This window comes from Orussus abietinus, unplaced genomic scaffold (assembly GCF_000612105.2).
Source record: "Orussus abietinus isolate OABI.00-Male unplaced genomic scaffold, Oabi_2.0 scaffold3, whole genome shotgun sequence".
NCBI classification, from domain to species: Eukaryota; Metazoa; Arthropoda; class Insecta; order Hymenoptera; family Orussidae; genus Orussus; species Orussus abietinus.
Genome location: NW_019395984.1, coordinates 1,996,823 through 2,021,402, shown reverse-complemented (window position 1 = coordinate 2,021,402; position 24,580 = coordinate 1,996,823). Strand labels below are relative to the sequence as shown.

Sequence of the window (24,580 nt, the reverse complement as noted above, 5' to 3'; positions counted from 1 at the left end):
CGTCGTTCGTCGGGCCGCGGTAGAAATCGTCGCGGCGGTTTATCGGAAGGTCCAACCCCGTCCCCGTCCGGGAGGGGCGTCGCGACGCCGGCAGGACCGCGTCGCAACAAAGTTAGGTGGTGCCCGTGTATCGAGTGGCCCGCGCGCCCTGGTTATAATTATAATTAATTATATATACCGGGTACACGGGGGAGGAGGAGGAGGGCAGAGGGTGCTCCGGGGTCGCCTCCGACCCTCTCCGTTCCTCTCGGCGAGTCGCCCTCGCTCCCACTCCCTCTTTCCCCCGGGTCCGCGGATGCACCCACACCAAACTCGGGGTAATAGTTCGCCCCCGTAGTCCGTAATACGCATACACCTAATGGAGTCTGGAGGCAGGGGCGCCCCCCCACCCACCCCTCGCCGACCCTCTCTATAATATTGGTTACTTAATTATTAGTTGCACGCGGTAGAAGCTAGCGCGGCGTTCCCCGGCGATGCCCCGTCTGGAGCGTGCCTTCCTCGATCGGGTACCGTGAAAGGGGGGTTCTCCCCGGAGAGGCCGGGGCGCGTGTAACTAATTCTAATAATAACCCCGGAAATTGGCGCAAAAACCCGCGGCGTCGCGACGCTCTCTCTCTCTCTCACCGCCGCCCCCGCTCTAGGAACCGCGATCGATCGACGATCGAACGACCGCGCGGAAAGTCTCCCGCGGTCGATCGACTCGGCCCGGCGAGAAATTAGGCGGATCCTCGGCGGGCAATTAGAGGCGGCCCGGTGCGACACCCCGGTCCACCGCGCGGCCCGGCCGCAATTACTCGGCGTGGCATCGCGATCTCCGCGTCGCCGCCCACCCCCCTCGGCACGAATTTCGAAAAGCCGAGGCCGGCGCGTGCGCCCGCCCCGGCGGCGTGCGCGCGCGGTTCATAAACGTCGGGGAAAAGCACGCACACAAGGATAATTACCCGTTAATAGCTCTTAATTTATGAAATAATTTATTATATAATATAACGCGGTGCGGTCGCCAGGGGGAGGGGGGGGGGAGCGGGGAGCGGGGAGCGCATCGGCGCGAAGAGGCCGCCGAGTGCGGGCGGAACGCGCGCCGGCGTGTGCGTTGCGTGCGGACGGACGGACGGACCGACGGTGAAACGAGACCGGGCGAAAAAGAGGCGGCCGCTCGGGATGAAAAGACGGTGAATAACGCAAAAACGGATAATCCCGCGGGACGTGAAAAATGCTTCCTTCGCGAATTCCCTTTCGAGATCCGCGGCGGCGGAGGCGCTCATTAATCTCGGCCGAGCTTTCGTTTCGCGGCTAATCGTCGCTTAATCACCGTCCCGGGGGCTGCGCATCGATATCTGCGCGCTTCCGGCCTCGCGGAAACCGGGCAGCCTCTTCCGTGACCGTTCCCGCCGCTTCCTCGTCCGCGAGGAGATCGGCGACGATCGCGCGCCGATGCTTCCCTAGGCCAGATTCCCTCCAACGAGGCACATCCTATCTCGCGAGCCTCGCTCTCTCTCTCTCGGGCCGCACAAAGTGGAAATAATAAGCCGCGGAGAGTAAATTCGACCCACTTAACGCTACTTAACGCGGACGCTGGATACGTTGTGTTTTGCACAACATTATATCACGCTCGTCTCTAGGCGAGAGAGCTTACGCAATCCCGACTCCTCCTCGTCGCGATCCCCCCCGTCTCTCTCTCTCTCTCCTCTCCCCCTCCTTCGCCGTCGTCGCTCTCATAAATCCTCTCCCCGCGTTTTCAATTAATATTCATACAATCTGCATCCCACCCGATGCGAGTGGGACGTTAGATTATCAATTTCGGGTAAGATATCTCCGGTCGGGATATCTCGATCTCGATTCCCTCCACCTCGGTCAACGGACGATCCAGATCGTCCGGAGATCGTCCCCACCTGCCGCTTCCCTCGCGCCACCCTCGCGAGGACGTCGTCGCCCCCCGGCCGCACCTGTCGTCCCGATTCCTCCTCGGCGGCGGCGTCGTCCTCGGCGTCGGGGCCCTCGTCACCGGGTCAAGGTCCCGGCGAGGACGCGTCTCCGCTGGAAGAGCCGGGCGGAAGGGCCGCTTCCTTCGGCCGCCCCCGCGCCCCCGCGGTTGCGTCACACCGGGCGGCTCGCGAAATCTGCATATAATATTGATGCAATTTGCCATTAGAACGGCGATAGCGCGCGGCTCTAGGATGTGGGCTCCATTCTGCATGCGGCCGACTGAATGGACCCGGTTCAATTAGAGAATCATAACTTGGCCTGATGGGGCCATCCTGCCGATATTACTCCGTACGCCCTGCCCCGCCATCGGCCGCCACCCACCCACCCACCCCCCCCGCGTATGTGCGTGCCCACTTTTATTACGCTAATCCATCGCGGATGAGCAACCTACCCCCGATACTCGATGGGATGCGCCGATACGCGGCCAACGCCCGGCCGAGCGATACGCACGATACGGACGATACGCGCGATTCGGCCTCGTTCCGCCCCGCCGGGATAAATAATGCCCGGAGGTGGGAAGCTTTCTATGGGCCGTCCTTCGGGGCATCCGCGCCTCGCGTTCCCTCCCTTTCCCGCTTTCTTCCCTTTTCGCCCCTTTCTCCGCGTCCCTCCGACCAGGCGATGCCCGACCTGGGTCACTACCACGGCCCGGGATTTACCTACCGACTCGGCGACGGGACGCCTCTTCGCTCCCGAGCAAACACCGGCGAAAAACCGGCCGAGATAACGCCGTTTGCGCAAACGTCGCGCCCCGGTTTCGCAAGCGCTCCTCTCGTCGACGATTTATTGTATCGGCACCGGTGCAATAAAGAGGCGTCGGCCGACTACCCGGGATCCGGTGGTCCCGAGCCCAAGCCTCCCTTAGCGGATCGTCGCGTTCCGATTTATCCCCGCCTCCGAGGACGACGATTCTCGTTAATAAATAATAAACCTCGACAAATCGTTTCGCGAACCCTTGCGGGAAATACATCCTTTTTCACGATAAAAATGAGCCATTACGCGAGTCCTTTTCGGAACGACCCAATGGGTGCGCGGGGCGTCGTCGTCTCGGAAGGGGAGGACGGGGCGCGCGTGCATCGTCCCGAGCCCGACGATGGCGAGTCTCCTCTTTTCTCGTCGATTTGTCGCGGCGAGAAGAGATGGAGGAGGACGAGGAGGGGGGGTCGGCTGTTTTGACACGCGAAAGCTCGCCAGAAATCCCCCCGGAGGTTTAACCGCGACTTAAGGCCTCGTGGACGAGCACTCGTCCTGAGTCGCCGCAAAAGAGGAGCGTGCTCGTTTACAGGTGTAAACTGCAATCCCCCGTCGACGTCGGCGACGTCGACGTCGCTCGACGAAGACGAAATAATCCACTCACCCGGTACCTAACGCGCACGCGTCTAAATGTTTAACCGACCCCGAGGGAGCGAAACGCCTCCGCGGAAAGAAATCGACGAAGGGAACAACATGGGAGAGAGGGGGAGAGAGAGAGAGAGGGAGTTAAAAAAAAATGTAAAAGAGCAAAAATTACTCGAAAACGATTCGAGCCTCGACGCTCGCCAGCTCGCCGGACAAAGTGCGAGTCGAGCCGTCGTGCGTACGCGTGCATTTTTCCCCGCCGGGGGGAAACGGAGAAAGAGAGAGAAAGAGCCGTAGGGAGGGGAGGCGGGAGAAGGAGAGAAGTCGCGAAGTGCGAACTCGCCAGGAACGAAAGAATTCGCGGGGAGGGGGTGAGGGAAGGGAGGCCGGGGGGGGAGTCGAGTTACTCGAAGCGAGGCTAGTTCCCGCGGGCGTGCGAACGCGCACTCGATCGTGTTCGCGCGTACTCGCGCATAGGTGGACGCGCGGTTTCCGTGAGTTCTCCGGGATGAAAGAAAAAAAAAGAAAAAAAAAATATATATATACATATTTAAGTCGAAATTTCCTCGTCCTCCCTTGTCGTCCCTTATCGAGCGACGAAGAGCGCGACAACCGTCGTCGCCTTAGTTGCGCCTTCGTTTCCTTACTCTTAAGGGGAACGTCCGGGGGAGGGGGGATAAAAAGGGGGTCGGGATTTCGACGGGGCGTCGAGGGCGCGCCTCGAGGGGAGCGTCGCGACGATGCGTCGGATAGCGCGGAGGGAGAGGGGGGGACACCTCGCGGGGAGTCGCGAGGAGCGTCTTCGCAGCCCGGTCGGGGCGTTTGTAACAGGCTAAGCAAATGAGTAGGTCTCTGCATTCTTTAGAGGGACAGGCGCTTCTCGAGAGAGGTCCACTCGGGTCTGTAGAGCGCGCGAGAGAGCGAGAGAGAGAGAGGAGGGAGAGAGAGAGGCCGCGCGCGGGGACGCCGCGGGAGGGAGGGAGACGGAGGGAGCCCGAGGTCCGGGCCGCGCGCTCTCTCCTTTGTCACGGTGCTCGAGAGAGAGAGGAAAAGAGAGAGAGAAAGAGAGGGCACGGGGCATCCGGCGGCCCTTCGGATGCGTCTCGGCCGCCCGATGACCCGCGCCGAAAAAGATCCGTCCGAAGACCTCGGACGGGAAAATCCCCGCGACGAGCCCCGTACCCCCGACGCCCGGCGAGACGAGGAGTCGCCGCCGCGGTTCCGTCGCGGCCGTCGACGGGGCGTCGCGGCAGGTGGTCGGCGCCGAGCGTCCGAGCGGAAAACGGGGAGCGCGCCAATCGGGCGGTCATACTTATGCAACATATGTACGTAGAATAATTTACGGGTCCCTTAGAAATAGCCTGAATGGCCTATTCAGTCGTTCGAGGTTCGAGAGTTAAATAATAAAGGCCGCTCCTCTTTCTCCCTCAGCCGGGTCCCCGGAAGACGGTGCCGACGGGTCGCGGGCGTCGAGACGGCCGACGGCTCGCGAGGAACCAGGCAAGAATTTTCCTCCCCCGGGATCGCCTCGGGAGCGAAGATCCGACGACTCTTCGTCGCCGCGATATTCCCCGGGAGGAAGCGAGACGCCGAACGTAACGACGTCCCCCTACCTCCGCTGTCTTCCCGTTCTTCTCATCCGACTTCGGTTTCCCATCCGCAAGGGGGGGGGGCAAACCTAAAATCGGCCAATCCCAAAGTCCCTCGACCTCTGCGTCGCTCGCGGCGTCCGATTGGCCGCGCTTTGCGCCCTTCGGAATACCTAGCCATAAAAAATTGGGAGAAAACCCCCCAACCCACGGGGGCTCTCCCGGAAGAGATGAAGCGGAAGAGGAGAGACGCGTCGCGAAGCTGGCGACGACAGGTGCACTTGGTCGAAGGAAAAAAAAAAAAAAAAAAAAAGAAAAAAAACCGAGTCATCGGGATCGCGCGAGCGAGTTGCCCTCGAAACTCGATCTCCCGCGATCGGCACGGGGAGTTGTCCCCTGCTCCCCGGCGGTAAATCCGACGAGGGGTCCCGGGGCACCCGGAGTCCCCGAAGGACCCTCCCTCGGACCTAGGGCGACCGGGTGTCTCCCTAATTGGATCGTCGCGAACAGAAATGGCGGGGGCGATCTTATCTCGCGTCTTCCCCTGGATCCAGTGGATCGGGTTACAGGTGGCCGGTCGCGGGGGAGCCCGGGTACAGGGAAGTGGGGAAGAGAAACCGCCAGGAATGCCGTCGAGCCCCTCGACCGAAACCCCCCCCTTGGACCCGGTCGCGGCTAATTGGGCCACCGATCGAGACCGGATTCGCCGGAAGTGGCGCGCGAGCGACCCCCCGCGGAGAGTCGCGACAGGTGCGCGCCCCGGCAGGGGTGTCGGGGTCTTAAAGCGGAGGGATCCTTAACGCCGGGAGCATCCGGATCCCGAGGACGGAGACGGAGGGTTGCCCCCTTTAAGCGGACCGCGAGGGGCGCCGCAGGTGAGCCGCGCGCGCGGTCCGAATCCCCGCAGGTGCGTCGAGGGGGGGAGGTGGAGGCCCCCGTCCCCTCCGCTCGCCGGAGGAGCGAGAGGGAGAGAGACGGAGTTCCGTCGCACGCTTTTCAGGGTTTCCGCGTGCGGGGAATATGACGGCGGTGACGTCAGCCTGAATATTTCAAGGGGACGAGAGACTTCAAAAGAAACACGTGTTACGGGTGCTAGGACGTCGGTTAAATAATGCAAAGTCAACTTACTCTCCTCTCCCTCTTCCTCTCGCCCCCCCCCCGGACTCTTTCTCTCTCTCCCTCTCGCTCGCGCTCTCCCGTCGACTCGGCCGACGACTCGACGACGACGGCTCGTCCGAAGTTTCCGACGATCGATGCGCCGTCGTTGGCCCCCGCGCCCCCGAACGCGGGCACACACGCCCCCCCCNCCCCCCCATGGATGAAACCTTAATCCACAATTATCGAGGATCGCTCGGCGAGGATTCGCGCCGCGGCCCCCCTTGTCCTCCCCGCCCCCCCGTTTTCGTTCCGAGCGCCCCTCCGCGGGACACTTTCGAAATTTCCGCGGGACCCCCCGCCCCCGTGGCGACACCCGCGGGTGGGTGGGGTAAACACCCCACCGCGCGGCCGCACACCGCGCAGGATTACGCCGAGCCATCCCGGCGTGCCGGAAACTTCCCGTTTTTATTCCGTTTTTCCAATTGGTCACCTGGCCCGGCTGGCCGAACTCGGGGGGGACGCCACTGCCCGCCCGGACGACCCCCGGGGGTGGCCACGAATCGCGAGCACGCCCAATCCACCCGGGTTACACCGGTTACCCGTTGGTTACGTCGGTCCGCGTCGATTACGTCGATTAAGTCGGCCGACGGTCCCGCCTAACCGCGCACGTAAGAGGACGACGCTCCTCCGCTCGATCGCCCTCGACTCGCGTAAAGCGTAAAGCGTTTCCCGGCCGTGAGGTGGAGGGAGGCCGCGACGCGGATTGCGCGCGATCGAGAAAAGTTTCTTCCGAGCCCGAAGAAGGGCGCCGGTCAGGTCGGGAGAGGTCGCGACCGCTCGACCGCGGAAAGGGGGTGACTTTTTGCGGGGGAGCGGGCCCTCTCCCCCCCGCGGATGATTTTTCACGAGACGAGAGAGCCGCGGGGGGGAAACACGTCCGCGGGGGTGTTTTTGCCCCCGGCAACTTTTAATGCAATTACCGAGGCGACTGCTGGCGCCTCTCGTCTTCCCCCGTCCCCCCGGCTCGACCCAGTCCCGGGCGGGGTCTTTCTTGCGCGCCCTCGGACCTACTTTTGCCCGCTTTGCCGGCCGCCTTTGCGTTTTTCACCTCTACGCTATCGACCGTCCGCCGGAACGAGCCCGAAATCCGAAACCCCTAGGCGGCGCCCCGTCGGACGCGCGCCCTCCCCGGGGGGGATCTCGACCCCGGAGGACCATTTCCTCGATCTCCTCCCAAACGGTCGTGTCCAGGGTGGAGTCGACTTCCGGAGGCGGAGGCCGCTTCTTGCAAGGCGCGGGACCCGACCGGGCGCTCCATCATCCCCCTGGGATCCGGCGCCGCGCCCCCGGGGCCGGGGGCGAGGGGGCCACGACAGATACCGACGGAATATAAATCCACTTCCGGTCGGATCGGGAGCGAAGCAATCTGCGGAATGGTCCGGTCATCCGTCCATCAAGTCGCGCGTCATGCGTTCGCACGTAGATAGATAGACGACGCGCCGTCCCACCGACGCGGGCACCGGTGCCATCCCTGCACCCTGCCGTAGCTCCACCGTACGGCCGGCCCTCCGGTGCGCCTCCCCGGACACGGAAGGGCTCGTATTTATGCGAGTTTCGATGGGAAAAGGCAGCCAACGGTAGCCCCGACAAGATAATTCCTGATTTACCGCGAGTGACCGGGGCCGTCCGGGCGGAAATCGCGGCCTGCCATTTTGGAAATGGAAACCCATTCGACCGGGCGGCGTTTCTTTTTCCCGAGGCGGGCAATCGGCCGCGGACTCCGTTCCGCGATCGCGCCGCACCCGAATCCCGTGCCCCCGTCCCCCGCGGCGAAATTCCGCGATCGCGCGGCCCGTTACACATCCGAGGCGGGTCTCTCGGCCGTCGTTCCCTGAATTGTTCACGATTTCCTGCCGTCGATGTCGAGCGGCCGCGCCGCGTGCATCATTTATGGGGCCCCGCTTCCTACCGCCGCGCGGCGGAATCGCGGATGCCACCGGTCGGCGGGCCGAATCCGCCGATCGGAGGTCCCGCTTCCGGGATCGCGCCCGCCCGAGAGGACCGAAGACTTGGGTCCCCGTTCGCGTTTCGAGATGGAAGTCCGGGTGACGCGTGGAGGGAGGGAGACGGGGGGAGGCCGAGAGCCGAGGTAAACGGGCCCGAGAAGTGCCCTATGTGGTCCGCGGCGCGCCGAGAGAAACGCTTATACCCCGGGGATTACGTTCCGAGTATTGCCATTACGCGGAGAGTTTCCTAGGAAGGCAATCTTCGAGATATTTAAAATACATACCATTACGGCCGCGCTAAGCCGTCCCTTATTAAAATAGGAGTAATGCCGGACCTCCGGCCGATCCGGCGCGTTCGAATGAGAGAGAGGGAGAAAGAGAGATCGCGGACCCGGACAAAGGGGGGGGAGCGAGAGGAGGCTGCGCCCCGCGCGGCTATTAATTTCTTGCCGGTCGCCCGCGGATGGGAAACGCGACGGAACGGTCACGAAAACCGTGCCGCGATACAAGGTTGCGGCAGCCCCCGGGGGTTAAACGCCGAGCGGTGCGTGCGCGGTTTCGAGGAAAGAGACGCGGCTCGGCCGCCCGGTGTATCCTCCTCGTTCTCTCTTTCCGCAGGGTCGCCCGTTCGCGCCCGACCGGGCCGCGTCACCCTCGGCGTGGACACCTGTCGAGGTAGGGACGCGGCCCGAGGAAGAGGCCCCCACGTTACGTCTAGGTGACGTGCAATCGGCGACATCCCCGCCATCAGAGAGCTACGTGTCCGTCGAGGAGACGTTCCAGGGAGGAGTCGGCTCCGGAGGCCCTTACAAAGTTGCCCGCCGCGGCGGAGGGTCCGAGACGTAACCGACGCCTGGCCGCGAGACGTCGCGTGATTCCGCTCGCGTGTCGAGTGCCCGGGGCCCTCGGGGCTCCCGGGTGCTCCCGGCGGCTCCCGGCGGGCGCTCCGGGAGCGCGGAATTCCCCGACGCGGCATCGCCTCCGCGCGTTTGCTCCGCCGCGGCGGCGATCTCGATTCAATTACGTTCTCGTCAACGTGCTCAAAGTGGCGGCGCCCCTCGCCATCGAAGAGGGCGCATCCGGAGGCCGTCCGCCAGCGGAAAATCGGGGTCTCGGGGCGCGGGCCGCCGCCGGCCGTTCCGGGGGTGCCGGGCCGCGCGTCCGTCCGAGGGGGCGAGTCACGGCCGGGGATGCATCAAACTTTTCAATTTCGCCCCGGCCATGGGGAGGAACGGGACGGAACGACGGGGAGGTGGAGGGCGATAGATCGCTTACGCGCGTCTCGCGCGTTGCGTTGATCAACGCGGAATCGATGCGCGACGCGTCCGGCGTCTCCGCGAGCGTCTGCCCCTCCCCCTCCCTCCCTCCCTCTGCCGCTAATTTAAACGGAACGGAGGAAATATGCACTCGCATCCGGTGCCGGGATGAATGGCGCGCCCGGGCCGCTCCCGCCGGCTCGCGATTTACCGTCCCGCCGGACTTTTTCGCCGCGCGCGGCCCGTCGACGGCGGGATCCGTTATCGCGACAAAAGGACGACGCGCGAGGGAAGATTAAATTTCTTCGATCCGCGCCGCTCCACCCGCAGGAAGTGCGCCCTCACGGCCGCGTCGCTCCCGCTTCCGTTAGCCGCGCGCGAGGAAAATCCCGCACGCGGGGAAAGTCGGCGAAAGCCGGCCCGTCGATGACGGGGGCAACGCTCCCCGTTATCGGGGGGAGGGTAATCGGCCGCCCTCGTTGGGCGGACAATTACGAGGCGTTAGAAAGGCAGCGCGCGGCGCGGAAATCTCCCCCGTCCGGCGAGTGGACGGAAGGGAGTCCCCTCGGACGGTATCCCCCTTCCGCGTTCCGCGTCGCGGAAAGGAGGGCGCCGAGAGGAGGAAATCTCGAGGCGAGCCGCGCCTCCTCCGACCAGAGGGGGGGCATATACCTTCCGTGAATTCCGTTCCGTATCAATTAGGCATTCCGATCCGTTGCCCCGGACGAATGGAAACGGCGGGAGAGCCCCGAAGCGCGTTAGCGTAATGGAATTCTACGGAACGTAACCTATTCCTATTATACGGCGTGTAGCCGCGGTTTCGCAACCGGCGCAAGACCCCGGGGAGAAAGGGTGGGCGGGAAAGGGAGCCCGAATCGGCGACGGACTCTCCGTTTATTATTATAAACTCTCGTTGTATCGTTATCCCCGGGATGACGTCACGCGCCGATACGTTAGCCTCGGATCCTCCCGGCGTGACGCACGAGGAGCGTGCCCGCGATAGGTCGTTACCGACAAATACCTTATTAAATAAATAAATAAACAAAAAAAAAAAAGAAAAATAAGGAGACTCCAGTTCCCAGGGCGAGATGTCACTCGGGTCGGCGACCTCGAGAAAATTCGCAGTACGGGTCCCGGGGAACCTCCTCGGGAAGAAAAAGCGACTCACCCTTTCCTCCTCCCGAATCATCTCGGCGATGCCGGGCTTGATCTCCAGGTCGTCGGCGTTGGCGGCGTTGGCGGCCTGCTGCTGCTGATGCTGCTGCTGCTGCTGCTGCGGGTGCTGCTGCTGGTGCTGCTGGTGCGGGTGCTGCTGCTGCTGCTGCTGCACGGAGAGCGCGTTGACGGCGGCGTGGGGGCCGGAAGTCACGTGGCCGGCCACGTGGTGCCCGAGAGCGGAGGTCTGCGTCTGCTGGGGCGCCGAGGGGTGCTGGGGGTGCGGGGGCGGCAGCGAGAGCGACACGGGCAGCTCCTGCAGGTTGATCTGCGGCGTGACGGAGATGGCGGGCAGCGAGGCGCCAGGGGAGCCGCCGGGACCGGGGTTGGCGCCAGGGTGGCCGTCGGGCCCGGCGTCGGCGTCGTCGGTCCGGTCGGGACTGTTACCGGGCAGGGGCGAGCGGTCACCGGAGGCGCGGCGCCGCTTCTTGCGGGGCAGGCCTCCCCCGAGGGCCGACTCCTCGGCCAGGGCGGCCGCGGGCCGGGAGGTCAGCTCGTGCTCGCTGTTGACGTCGGCCAGGCCGCGGATCTTGAGGCTCTCGGCGACCTTGAGGAGCGGGCCGATCTGCTCCTGGGAGACGTTGATCTCGCCCTTGTACATGAACTCGACCGCCGCCTTGAGCTCCGGCCACTTGATGTCCTTCATGATGACGATGGGGTGCTGGCAGGGGTTGTCGAAGAAGAGGGCCTGGAAGTAGGGGCTGCACGCCGAGAGGACCATCTTGTGCGCCTTGACCGAGTGCCCGTCGCAGGCCAGGGTCACGTCGACGAAGCTCTCGCTCTGCAGCAGCTGGTCGAACACGTTCGTCAGGTTGCTCTGGTAGTTGTTCCACCGGAGGCAGAACTGCTGGGGCGACCCAGCGCCGCTTTGCTGCGTCATCCTCGGTCTCGCTCGCTCTCTCCGCGCTGGGACTGGTGGGTGCCGGCCGCTCAGAAGGGACGCCGGAGCGCGGCCATCTGCAACACGCGCGCACGAGTCCCGGGGGCTGGCGAAGGACCGGTCTCTCTCTCTCTCCGGCGAGTCTCACCCGGGGCCGCCGATCATCCCGAGGCCGCCATCGCGCCGCGGTCCGTCTCCGGCGCGTTCCCGCCTCAACGGCCCAAGGCCGGGCCCCGCGCCGAGGGCCCGAGCATGCTTCCGGAAGCGTCCGAGAGGAGGTCCGACCCGACGACTCGCGCTCGCTCGGTCGAGAGAGAAGGGGAGAGCCCGGGACCGACCGGCGACGAGGTACCGCTCCGCGTGACGTGCGCGCCGCGACTGAGCCGAGGCCCGCGGCGACGTCGCGCCGACCGGGAGGCGGCCGGCCCCCCTCCCTCGGGCCGGCGCGGCGACGGCCGTCGCCCCCCACTCCGCCGAGTCCCTCTCGCTCCCACCGCCCGACCGCCGGTCGGCGCCTCTCTCCTCCCGACGGCGCCGCCGCCCCTCCGTCGGTGCGAAAAGCCCCTTCCTTGCCGATCTCGCGGACGCAGGCTCCGCCCCGGGAAGACCGCCCCAAACCGCCTCCGCGGCCGCGACCGGGCCGCGTCCGGTCGCCGCGCGGGTCCGAGCTCCTCGGCGGCGACTCCACCCCCGAATTCGGCCGGGAAAAAAATAAGGCCAAGGGACTCCGCGGAAAGGAAAAGGGAAAAATCCCTCCCGGGGGGATTCGTTTTTCCTCCGGAGTCGAGAGGCGACGATCCGTCACCCTCCCCCCTGGCCGACCCTCCCGGAGTTACGCACCGTGCGTCGCTCGTTTCTCCTGGTTATGCCCCCCGTCTCCCTCTCTCTCTCGCTCCCTCCGTCTCTCCCTTTCTTTTTTCGGTTTCATAACGGTAAACGCGATATTAGACGTGTAAAAGAGTAACGGCACCGAGCGCCCGCGCGGCCTCGGCTACGGTGTGATTGCGAACGACGAATGAGTCGGTAGTAGCGTCGGTAGTACCGTCGGTAACGGCGCGTGGGGTACCGATGAAAGAATATTGCCGGCTTTTTATGGGCCCCGCTGTATAAACATGAGGTGCGGCCGCGCGTTACCGTGCCCGCGGAAAGAGACCATTATATTACCTATATTCCTCCGTGCACTCTCCTTTTTACACGTACGCGACCCCGTCTCTCTCCCTCTCTCGGCGTTCCTTTTCCCGGCGTCGTCGCTGGCGCCGCGCGTTTCGCCCGCAAAATCGCCGGTTCCCTCCCCGAATTATCCGGGGACGGGAGGACGAAAACGCGACCGGCACGCCCGGAATCGCTAATTCTCACCGCGATTTCCCCGATAAGCCGCGAAATAACGGACGAAATCGGCCCTCGCGGGTGGAGGACGCACCCTTCTGCGGGGCGCCGCAACGGGATGCGTTACGGCGCGAAGGGCCAGAGATATAAACGCGACATCGCCGGGTCGCGGGGTTGTCTCGCCTCGGTAGGACCCTCTCGCGTTATAACGCGAGTATTTCTCGTATCGCGCATTCGTTGACATTTTTTTTTTCTTTTTTTTTCCGCGCGGCGGCCGACGAGAGCCGGCCCCGCCGGAGGGAAACGGAGAGAGAGAGAGAGAGAGAGAGAGAAAGGGAGGGGGCGAGGAGGGCGCCGGCAGGGGGTCATAAATTTTACTACGTAATATTGTTTAACTGCAAGCAGTATACTAACACCCTGCGCGCGTTCCCGCCGATGGGAAAAATTTAGACCGCACCCCGCGAGCCGCGGGATTCGCGCCCCGGCAACGTCACCCCTTTTCTCTCCTTTGTTCCCTTATTTTTTTTTATTATTATTATTTTTTTTTCCTCGAAAAATCGAATCGAGAAATACATATATCATATGCAGTCGAGGGAGGGGGGCCGAAAGACGTCGAAGAAGGCGAATGCGTGCAAGTGCTCGGTGCACGAGGGGGCCAAGGGAGGGCCGCAGGTGACGGCGGGGGGTTTAATGATTCAGCGACCGAATTTCGCGATGTTGAAATATTAACCGAGTAACCCTTCCTCTCATCCCCGCCGTGTTTTATTATCCCCGTCTCGGTCCCGCGCCCCTGCAGTCGGCCTTATCCCCCGACCCGGAGTCACCCTCCGAAATTCGCGAGGGCGTCGGAGTGCGCGCGGACGCGCCCGAAAAAAAGGGGAAAAAAACTATTAAAAAAAAAACTAGAAATAAAGGAGGTCGAACTTATCCGAGACAAAAGTTGCTCCTGGATTTCCCGGGGAATCTAGCCTCGGTCTCGGGGAATTTTATTCCCACGACCGTGTAAACCGTTCTCCTCGAAAACGGTATCGACGCCCCTTGCATTTCGCGTCTCTCGTCGGAGGCGAGTGCACGCGCGAGTACGCGTCGGTACGCGGCGGCGAGTGGTTCATCAATATTTCTCTTTGCTCATTGTTCTTGTACAATACGGTAAGCCAGGTTGTGTATACGTCGAGGGAACTCGAGTGTGGCGATTACAGCGGAAATGGCTAATTTCAGGCCTCCATCTGGGTAGTCGGCCGCGGGACGGATGCGGCGGCGACGGAGGTGGCGGAACCCGGGCTCTCGACTTCGACCCGAGGATACTTTTATTACTTTTTTTTCCCTTCCAGGAGGAACCAGGATTGACCGGGAAGCGGGGCGCTCCTTGCGGATCGCGAGCGGCGTCGACGGCCCCGCGATACGTCAGGCGACAATAGTTGTTAGCCCTCGCGCGTCGGCCGGGGGAGGACGAGCGTGGCAGGAGGCCGGGTCGAACAATGATATCGGGTATTTGATTTGCAACCGACGACAATACCAACTTTCAGAGGTCGAGTCGGCCCTCTGTGCCGTTTGTGCGCCACCCCGTATGTCCCGCGCGCACCGCACGCACTCCCGCGCCCACGCGACGCTGTCAATAGCAGCAAACGCGCCAGAGGATCGCGAAACGAGCCCCTCCCGTCCGCCTCGGAGGTGCGAACGGACGTTAACCCGTTTGCGTCGACGAATGGCTAACGAAATCCTTGACAGATCTCCCGTAGCGGCGGCCGCAACGCGACCCCTCGGGGAATATTCAAATTTCCCGGGCAGGGGTTGCGGCGCGCCACTCTTTCGCCGACTCTTTCGCGGTGTCCCTTCTGACTTTAGATTTAATCCGCGCCCTCCGAAACCGACGCGCCGCGTCGCGACGACGTCCCGGGCGGGGGGGGAAATGCCCCGACGTTGAATTATTGAGAAAAACCGAGGAACACCGCGGACGAAGGAAGGGTTGCCGGTAATCGCGGGAATGCCTCGAGGGTGGCTCGTCGATTATTCAGGGCCCCATGCGTCCGCCGCGACGGACCCGGAAGGCGGCGACGTCCCCATCGTCGGGGAGGCCACCCCTCGGAAACGCCAGCACCCCCGGAGTCCGTATCCAGGGCGAGTCGAAACGAAAAATCCCGGTTCCCTCGGAGGGCGAGAACCCAACGGAGGGGGAGCCGGTCGAATCAGGGGTCGCGGGGTCGGCGTCGGTGCGAATCGCGTCCGCGGTTTGATAGGTCGATAGGGCAAGAGGGGGCGGACGAGTCCCCGATGATCGGGCAAAGAAAATAAGCATCGATCCCCCGGTTCGCCTCGATCGCCCGTGCTATCCGATTTCACCCCTGCGCCTCCTCCCCCGCGAGGGAGGAAGCGCGCGCGTCTCTTTATCTAAGCGATGCCTCTCGCTCCCTCGCACCCCATCCATAATATACGATCGTGCATGATTCTGGTTCGCGTATCACAATGGGCCTCTGGGCAACCCATTCTCCGTTCTAGGTATGTACCCACCCGCCGCCACCCACCCACCCCCGTCCACCCCTCGCCAGCTCTCGAGCTACCCCCAGGACCGGCATCGCCACGGCCCGCCCTGCGCGAGTCCGTGCTAGGTAATGACTGATTAGATAATTAGTTGCCCAATATTCGCCCGCGGCCCGAATCCGCCCCTGATTTCCCCTGCATCGACTCGGGGGTAAGAACCTCCCCGCGTGGATCCCAGTTCCGCGGGACAAGAGATATCGAGCGGCGCGGAAGCAAATCGACCGAGAAGGGTCCTTCGACTGCAAAGGATTTTTTTTTTTTACCGGCCGTTAACGGTGGGTCGACCCTTAGTGGCGAATCGATCGCAGGCCACGAGGGGGTGGATTTATCGATCTCGGCGATTTCTCTCGCGTTTCCAAGGGCGCGACTCGGGGTCATCGCGGGCCTCCCTTCCGGGCTTTGTTCCGCGGCGCGGTGTTCGCGGTGTGTATCGATTCGAGCGGGGGGTCCGCAAGGGTCGCGCCACCCTAACGCGGTCGTCCTAAAAGTCGAGGGCGAGGGGCGCGGCCGGGCGGTCACCCCTTTATAAATATAACAATTAAACGTACAGAGGGTCGCCACGGGCGCACCGAGTACCGGGGTGTGTACCGAGTGCCGGTACGTCGCGTCGCCGGAGGCTGCGGGCCGGGGGTGGGCTTTGTCACCTAGGCTCCTCCACCCCCGGCGCCGAGACCCGGTGCTCGAAACCTGGCCTAGCTCTCTGCCTACGAGTGCACCTCCCACTCGAGCCTTCTCTCCGGCGGAATAAAACGTAAACAAGTCAAGACACGAGACACCCTCGCGAATTCGGGACCACCGGCCTTCCGCGGCGTCTCCGCCGGCGGGTTGCAACAAAATCCGGTCGGGATCGACGTCCTGGACGGGACGACTCGATCGACGCGTCCACCCGAACAGGGGACGGTCCTTTCCCACCTACCCTTGTCCATCCCCCGACTCGGGTCACGAGAATCAGGGCGACCTCCGGATGCGGAAACGACGATTCGACCCGGGCTCGGCGTGACTCGCGCAGGAAAGACCTTCGACGTATACAACGATACACGATTTAATTATTAAAAAATTTTAAAAAAATGCGAAGCGGAGGGAAATCGACAGGAAGTCTCTCGGCCGCGAGGACGAGCGCGAGTCGCGGCCGCGAGGCTCGTGGGCGAGCGGGGCTTAATTCGCGAAAGCGGCGCGGCGAATTTAATTCGTCCAAGTTAACGCGTGATGAAATAGCTCCGTCACTCGGACGACTAGGTCATAACTATTTAAATACCCGGGGCCGGATAAATTGTTGTATCGGTCACGGCGAGGTTGGCCTCTCGGCCTCGAGTCCGAGGACTCGCCCCCGTCGGCCAAGGGATCGGCTCCCCGGTGGACGTTACCTGGCTGACGTTACCTGCAGGTTACATGACCTCCCACCTCCTGGTCGGAAATCCTCCGCGGAGGTCCGCGCTCGCGGCATTCCGGCCGCGACTCTCGTCCGGGTCCATGGGCCCACCGGCGCCGACTCGTGGCTCCCTGAAAACGATTTCCGTCGTGAGTACGCATCCCGTCATCGAATCCGGATTACGCAAAGGAAGAAGGGGGTGGGAATAAAGTTCGTAGGGCAAGGAGATTTTCCAAGGAGTTCGGGGCTACGTGGGAGGCGGCAGCGGGAGCGACCGGAGCAGCCGAGCCGACACGTGGCGGCGGCTGCGGCACCGGTTACAGCAGAATAAACCTCTCAATAATGAGTTTCGCGAGTGAATTCCCTCGGCGGAGGCCCGAGATAATAAAACAGAGCCGGGCCAGGGAGGGGGAGGGGCCGAGGGGGGGCTGCCGCGCTGCCTGGGAGTAATAGCGCGGGGCAATAAAATGTAATGAAATAACATCCAATCCGGGCGAGATATTATGAAAATATTATTACTAACTTATTACTTCTGCGCCGGGCTTCCTTTCCTTTTTAGCGCATCCCTTGGGATAAGCCCTCCCCCCTCCCTTCCCGGCCGCGCCGAGAGCTTATCGGCCGGAAAAAAGTTTACGCGCGAGGTCGGGCTCGGTGGGGTTTTAAATAAATTCCGCCACTTACGCGACCGAGGCCGTTGGAAATCCTTCCCTGCGATTAATTTTGTTTAAGCGACCCGCCACCCACTCCTCCCCCCGGGAGGGGAATTCGCGGGCCCTTCGCGCGGTCCCGCTTTTAAGCGCCGGGGGTCGTAAGACGTTTACTCCTGAATCATGTAAAAGGTCCGATGTACCGGCCCCCGGGGGCGGCCGACCCGTTTCGATCAATTATTCACCGCATTCCTCCTAGCGCCCCAACTAAAGCGGGGAGGGGTGCGGGGCCACTCCTCGGTCCAGGTTTCGCGACGTCCACCACGTCCACGATCGCGAGTCGGGTCTTCCGGCAAACGCGAGATGGTCCATTTTCTCTTTTTTTTTATTTTTTTTTCCCCCCTCACCTTCCGAACCACGCGACGAAGGAGGAAAAGAGGTGGTCGATGAGAGGGGGGCAAGTAGTCCACGCTGGCTCGCGATCGCCGATCGATCGGGCCGAGACGCGATGGATCGAGGGCCGCGCCGCCGGGGAATTTGAAATGTAAATCGAGCCCGGGCATTATCTCCGCGGAGGAAGCGAAAATTATGCGCGCCGATCCGGAGATCGCGCGGGGCATCTAATGACGAAAGATGTTATATAAAAGAGCGCCGCGCGAGAGCGAGGCCGAGAGGAAAGGCGCGCGAGAGAGAGAGGACCGAGCCCCCGGGGGGCGGGGTGGCCCGGTAGGAACAATCCTATCAGCCCGTGTAAATCTCGCCGCGTAACGAAGCGGCAAATCGAATCTAAACGGCAGCCCGCGTGCGGGAGGAAACGCGCCGAGTTTCCGCCGGGACTTACATCCGCGCGGCGTCTCCCCGAAAACGAGCGAAAACGGGCGATAACGAACGCATCGGTCGGCCCTAAAAATCCCCAAGTCCCGCCCAACCCCTTAAAAGGGAAATCCTTCCTGGGATCTTCCCAAGAAATCTCATGATTCTCGCGTGAAAAAAAGAAAAAAAAATAAAAATAAATATCTAGAGACAAATAAGGGGGAAAAATCGAGACCCCGAGAGAGAGAGAGCACCCCCGGGAGTCGCGCCCGAGGGACGCCGGTGTAGCGCTCCTTATCCGCGCAATCTCCCGGCCGTGGATGTTACATAAATTCACAACCCACGGAGACCGGCCGGAGAAAAATCCGCGTTATTCGATGCAATCTGTGCGTTACGTCTCGCGGGTATCGCGGATCCGCGGATCGCGGCACCGATCTGGGCCGAGTCTCGCCTCCGAAGGAAGAGTTCGACGTTGGGTCTACCTATCGAATCGCGCCCTTATCAAGGTATGAAAAAAAAAAAATCGAAAAAGGCCAAGACGCGAGATAGAATCGGGGATTCCCGTCGTTGCTAACAAGTGTTCAAAACCTAAACGCATCGTCTCTCCGTTAGACGGGACGCGTACGGGGGCGTCCCGGCGCGCGCGTCGGGTATGAATAAAATACGCAGTCGACCGGGCGTTCCGGCGGAGTCTACCCGCGACACGGTATACGTATGCGAGGCATTAGCATCCGCGTTACGACAGTCCGGGGGCTTGCGTAATATTATAATCAGCGGAAAGGAAAATAAATAAGCGAGGCGTCTCCATTCCCAGATGGGGGTCTTTCCGGCACCCGTCGCCTCCTAGGAGCGACACGCCGCGAGCCGATCCTCCCCTTCGCTCGCCACCCCGGAAAAGACTGCCAGGTCGCGCCGGTTGTCCGCAATCGGCGGGATTGCGACACGCGCCGTCGCCGTCTCTGGCCGTTAATTAATTCATCCGAACCGCCGGCGTGCGAACTGGCGACTAATCGCGCCGGTGTACCCTGGATAGCATAATTTGTACCTAGCGAGCACGGGAAGTCGGACAATGAGCGATCAGCCGATCGACCGAGGCCTGCTTTAATTTTTTCCTCTACGATATAGAACGCGAAAAAAGAAAAAACGGGGGTGAAAAAAAAAATTAAAATAAAATAAAAAGGAAAAATCCAGGGAAATTCCGTGCAATTTTCCGGGGGAGGGTGGATCCGATAATCTCGAATCGGACACCGCGAGGCATCGGCGTATCGATCGGAGGAACATCGCGGAGAACATCGAGAGCAGCCCGGGGGGGGGTTGGAAATGCAGATGGTCGTGGGGGGTGGATACCGCGTGCAGGTGGGGTGGCAAGGGGTAGATGGGCAGACGAGTGCTCGAAGGTAGCTACGCGGCAAACAGCGGTAGAGCTACTCGCATCGCGAGGCGCATGTTCTCTTTCTCTCCCCCTCTGGTAGCGTCCCCCTCCCGCTGCCCCCCCCCCGCGGGGTCGCCGCCTCTCTCTCGCGCGCTCCGCAGTTACCTACTCGTACGAATGCATAAACGACAAAACACGTATTACGTGTAACCGGAGTCCGCGCTAGAGATCAATACAGGTAATAGAGCCTATCTATAGGGCGCACAACCCGCGCTCATTTACTTAATTGTGTTCTATACCGTATTACGGGGGTGTATGCGCCGGTGCGAGCCGCACACGGGGGGGGGGGGGGCGCGGGAAACGCACCTCGCTCTCGGTGCGCCGGCATTAATTTATGCGCAAGGAGGGTGTGGCCTTAGACCCGCGGGCTCCGCACCTAGGTGCGTAGAAAAAGTAGAGAAAAAAAAAAAAGAAAAATGGGGGAGGTGAAAGGAGTGCTCTCGATCGACCGCCACGATTCGGACGGGGCCCGCGCGGATTTTTCGGAATCTTCGGCGCGCGCTGAGCGCGAACGCCAAAACGTCGACCGCAATTATGCCGTAATTAACTTGGAGGCACACATCGCGCGAGCGGGCGCGCGCACAGGTGGTTGGGGATTTTTGTATTTAGCGGTTGGCACCGCCGTGCGCCGGGCGTTTACACGTTTACACGCGCCGCGCGGCTGCATTATGCATGTTTGCGGTGACGGAAGAGAATTTAAACCAACCCCGGTAGCGACCCCTGTCCGGCGACGAGGGCGGAATTATTTACGCCGATGGCGATATCGGCCCGACCCGCGGGAGGACGCCTTCCTTCGGGAACCCCGGGTCCCCCGCCTCGCAGGGGGTCGTCCGCGACCTCGCCCGGGCGTATTTACCCGGGGGCGCGACGCCCCCAGTGGCCCGATTTTCCGTCCCCAACCCTCCCTGGTCGCAAACGACCTCGAAAAAATCTTTTCCCTCGGACGACGTCGCCGCGATCCTCGCGGATTCTTGCTTCCGGGCCGGAGGACGATCTCTCGGTCCCCCTTCGGAATTCGGGGACGAGTTCCCCGGCCCGGTCGAAATTGGCTCGTCGTCCGATCCGCGGGCAAATATCGGCCGGCTCCCCCGCGGTAACGTAGGCGGGCGGCGAATCAAAATGCACAATCCTGGCAAATCATTTCGAATATTTCATAATGGGCGCGAAATATCATTACCCGCTGGCGCGCCGGGGGAGGGTCGGTGCAGCGCCAGCGAATAATGCCGAGGTGTACGGCTGGATGACTCCGCGCGATCATTCGCGGGCTAACTTGTGGAGGGAGATAGAGGGACGCCGAAACCCCGTGAACTTCGTCGCGCACCCCTTCAAGGTGGATTCCTCAACGGGGCTAGATAAAAGCGAATAAACTACAGACAAAAAGAAATAAATTAATTATATAAAAATCGACTCGAGGACCGACGGGCAAAGACGGAAGGTCCTCCACCAGGAGAGGGTCGAGGAGGAAATATATCCGGACGGGCAAGAAGGAGGGAAGGAACGAGGGGAGGAGAAATACGCGTCACGAGGCACGCGGGTGCACGCGTGCATTCGCCGGAGCGTGCGACGCGCGCGACACAAGCCGGGGTTAAATTACGTTGCCGGTAACGCGTTTAGCCGCGAATCGCATTGCGCGAGCGATCCGTATAACTCGAATAAAATGTAGCAATGATTTGGCGCGATTGTCCGACCCGCGAGAGAATTCGTTACCGGGGTTCATCGGGGTCGCGCTTGTTCGTCGGTTCGCGCGATCGCCACCCCCCTCGGCGACCCACGCCCCCGAAAGAGGGGAGCATCCGAAAAACGGAAGTTTCCCCCGTGATCGTTCCTCGCGACTGTCCTCACCTCCGCGAAATATCCAAAAGAGGATCGAAGATCCATATCGCGAGTCGCGGATCGTTAAGGGTCCGCAGCATCCGGGGTCCATCGGCGAAGTATCCACCGCTGCTCCCTCGGGGATAGATCCGGAGACGCGAACGGCGAGGCATCGAGCACAGCGAGCACACGGGCGTGTACACGGGTGTGCACGAAGCCGCACCCTGGCCTAGCATCGCCCTCGGGCAGATATATCGTTAGCATGCCTTGCTAATCACGGACTCGATAATAATACCGTGATTGATAGGACGGACTCGCCCCTTTCCCTACCGGAGGGAGCGAGGCCGAGGGAGCGACGGAGAGGCCGGTGCATCTCGTTTCCATCTCCCGAGCGCCCCCCGCGTCCCCCCGAGCCGATCTTATCATCCCCTGCGAGGGGGTCGCGATCGCGCCCCCTCCAGGTGGGCCAGGTGGGTCCTTTCGAGGTTTCGCCCCGGGATAACGAGGAAGCGGGGATCCGCCGGCGGATTTCCCCTCGATGGTAGACCGACTCGGTGAATATAAGAAAGGTACTGGTATAAGCGTATACCGGGCGGGCTCGGGGTAGGATCCATTATCGACGGATCGGCGACGCCGGTTTCGCGGAGGCCTCCAGGCTCCCAGGCTCGCTTATGAGTCAATCACCGGGTATAGGCGAAATCCGCGCGCAGCCGCCGAGCGGGCCGCAGCATACATTAATCACCGATGCTAATGGTATCACGGGCAGCGCGGTATAGCCGGCCGAGCCGCGCGTCTCTCTCGCTCCCGCGGCGCGCCCCATAGCGCGGTCTCGCTCGCACTCCCAGGCCCGCGAGTCCGCCGCGCCGCGCCAAGGCAATCGCGGAAGATCCACTCGCCCGTGGAAGCCCTACATCCTACCGCGGACGTACCGGGTTAGGGCTCCGATTATGCGGATTTTGCGTACGGAGCTTGCGTAGGCGGTCCATAAAGGAGACATCGGACGGGGATCGGCGCCGTCACCGATACCGGCGTCGCCGTCGACGGTGAGGCTTCGCCGAAGGCGCCGCGCTCCTCTCTCTGCCGAACGCGATCCCGGATGCGACCGCCGGTTCACGGGTGCGTGGACGAGAAAGGAGACGTCGGCATTAGCATATCAAACGGCACGCTCGAATTCCTAAAAAGAGTGCCCCCGCGGGGCCGGCGTATTAGTTGGCGGGGGCCCCCCTCGTGGCGTCTATTGTTGGCCGGGGCCACCTAAACAATCGGCCTTCCGGCCGTCACTCACGGGCCTCGACATTTTTACGGATCGCGGCGCCCTCCTTCTCCCACGCGAGCTCTTCCTCCGGCCTCCAGGAAAACCGGAAGCCTTCCTAACCCGCCCCCTAGAATTTCCCCGCGAGGTGGGGACCGAATTTCCGGGGTTCCAGGGCCTTGACGAACCCGGGACGAAAGGCGCCCGACGTCGGCGAAGAGTTCCGAAAAATCGAGCCCGAGCTGGGGGGCACCCGCGGCAAAGTGGGACCCTGCCCGGAGGAGGGCTACAAAGCGGCGACGGCCATTACGTATTTATTAACTTTGCGAATTTATAGGGCGGCCCCTGGGGGGTCCGGGCGGCGCCACCCCCCGGAAGCCCCCCGGCTCCTGGTCCCGGATGAATTATTTCCCGTTAAACTCGGGAATCTTTAACCGGAACGCGGGTTTTCTTTTTCTTTTTTTTTCTTTTTCGGGGGGTCGACCCGCCCTCTCGTCGATCCTCGACCGGAGCTCGTAGTACGCGGAGCCCTTAACTCGCACGCTTAACTCGCTCTCCGGCGATACCAATCGATACCTTTGATAACGCCGAGGCCCCGTCTCCGAATCAACAAACCGCTTGATTGGCGCGCGTCGCTAAACAATGCCAGTTTCTATTATTTCGTAGTATTAATTATTACGATGAGCAGGGCAAATAATTATTATAATTGCCGGGTATAATAATAGGATTTGCGGGGCGACCGGGGGAGGTTATTGTCATTGGTAATAATGCGAGGGGCAGCGAGGCCGATCGGCCGTGTATCGATGCGCGTTCGATCGCCGATCGGAACAACGCGCGGCCGCTAAATCGAGGGGGGAGGGGAGCAGGCTTATTATATAACGTCGAGCCGATAACGGGTCGCTTCGCCGGCGATAAAGTAAGGGTGGATCGCGATGTCCACGACTGGCATCGAGTCCGAGGGAATTTTTATTTAACGGGGGGGAAAATTCGGGGGAAAATTCATGGGTGCGCTCCCCTTGGCGAAACCCGATAATTAGCGGCTCGATCGGGGGTAGCCCTTTAGAAACTGGGGTAGGTCAGGACCCGCGGACTTCTCTCGGACCTTTAATGAAATATTCGCCGCACCGTATAATATCCACGGTGATCCATCGAGGGGGTCAGGGCTGCGACTCGTACCGCCTGGCAATAAATACTACCGTCAGCCACCGACTCTTTAAATCAGAAAGGAAGGAAATTGCTCAGCACTATCGAGTCCGCGCATAATGGGACGCTTCAAAATAATCACTGACCTCTCTCATAGGGTTGCGGCCATTTTCCTTCTACGCACACGGTCGGCCCGAGCACGCGGCCTGGATATTTCATAATTTGTAGAATACGGAGCCCTATCGATCGGACGACTTCCCCAGCGCGTAGAAAATGGTGAGAAAAGAATACATAATAAAAAAAAAAAAATAATAATAAAAAGGACAGTAACACTTTCACCGGTATCGACGGAAAGCACGCTCGATATTAATAAGTACAATGATTATCGCCTTCCGGGATTTTAATTCCCAACGAAGAGGCGCGCGTAATTGCGAGGTCGGAAAAAAAAATTCGGATTCGGGTGAATAAAACGTAGCGGATGCTGCGGCACTCGTCTGCATAATACATGTGGGACAATTCGAGTCAACGATTACGGTTCCGCGCGGCATCCGCTACGTAATGCCCGCCGAGGCTTCGAGGCAGAAGCATTCGAATCATTGATTACAGTTTTCTAGTGCCTAGGTACGTAGAGGCGGCAGTAATTACCGCGTAGCATATGTTACGGAGCCGTAATCGATGATTCGAGTGTCCCACATGCGTTACGCGGCGCCATGGCATCTGCTACGTTTTATTTACCCGAGTCCGGATTAGAACAGATGTCGTAATCGGTGATAATTACCGATCCACGGCGCGAAAAGGGGGAAAAAAAAAAGAAAAGAAAAAAAATTGAGACGTCACCGCGAGCCCGGAAGCGGTAATAAATTCGGCCTCGGGTGCACCCGAT

At 61.5% G+C, this 24,580-nt stretch overlaps 1 protein-coding gene across 5 annotated transcripts in view; it reads right to left on the bottom strand.

The window, feature by feature from the left end:
- The window catches only part of LOC105699134 (protein bric-a-brac 1), a 113,276-nt gene that overhangs the window by 74,265 nt on the left and 14,431 nt on the right, over window positions 1-24,580 (bottom strand). For 3 of the 5 annotated variants that reach the window (XM_012423895.1, XM_012423893.1, XM_012423896.1), the window contains 2 exons: window positions 16,608-16,729; window positions 10,439-11,442 (listed from right to left, as the gene is read on the bottom strand). In XM_012423895.1, coding sequence (XP_012279318.1) covers window positions 10,439-11,365 — 927 coding nt within the window. In that variant the 5' untranslated portion in view covers window positions 11,366-11,442; window positions 16,608-16,729. Of the gene's footprint in view, window positions 1-10,438; window positions 11,731-16,593; window positions 16,730-24,580 lie in introns of those variants that run through there. The other 2 variants (XM_012423894.1, XM_012423897.1) reach the window with 2 other exon arrangements.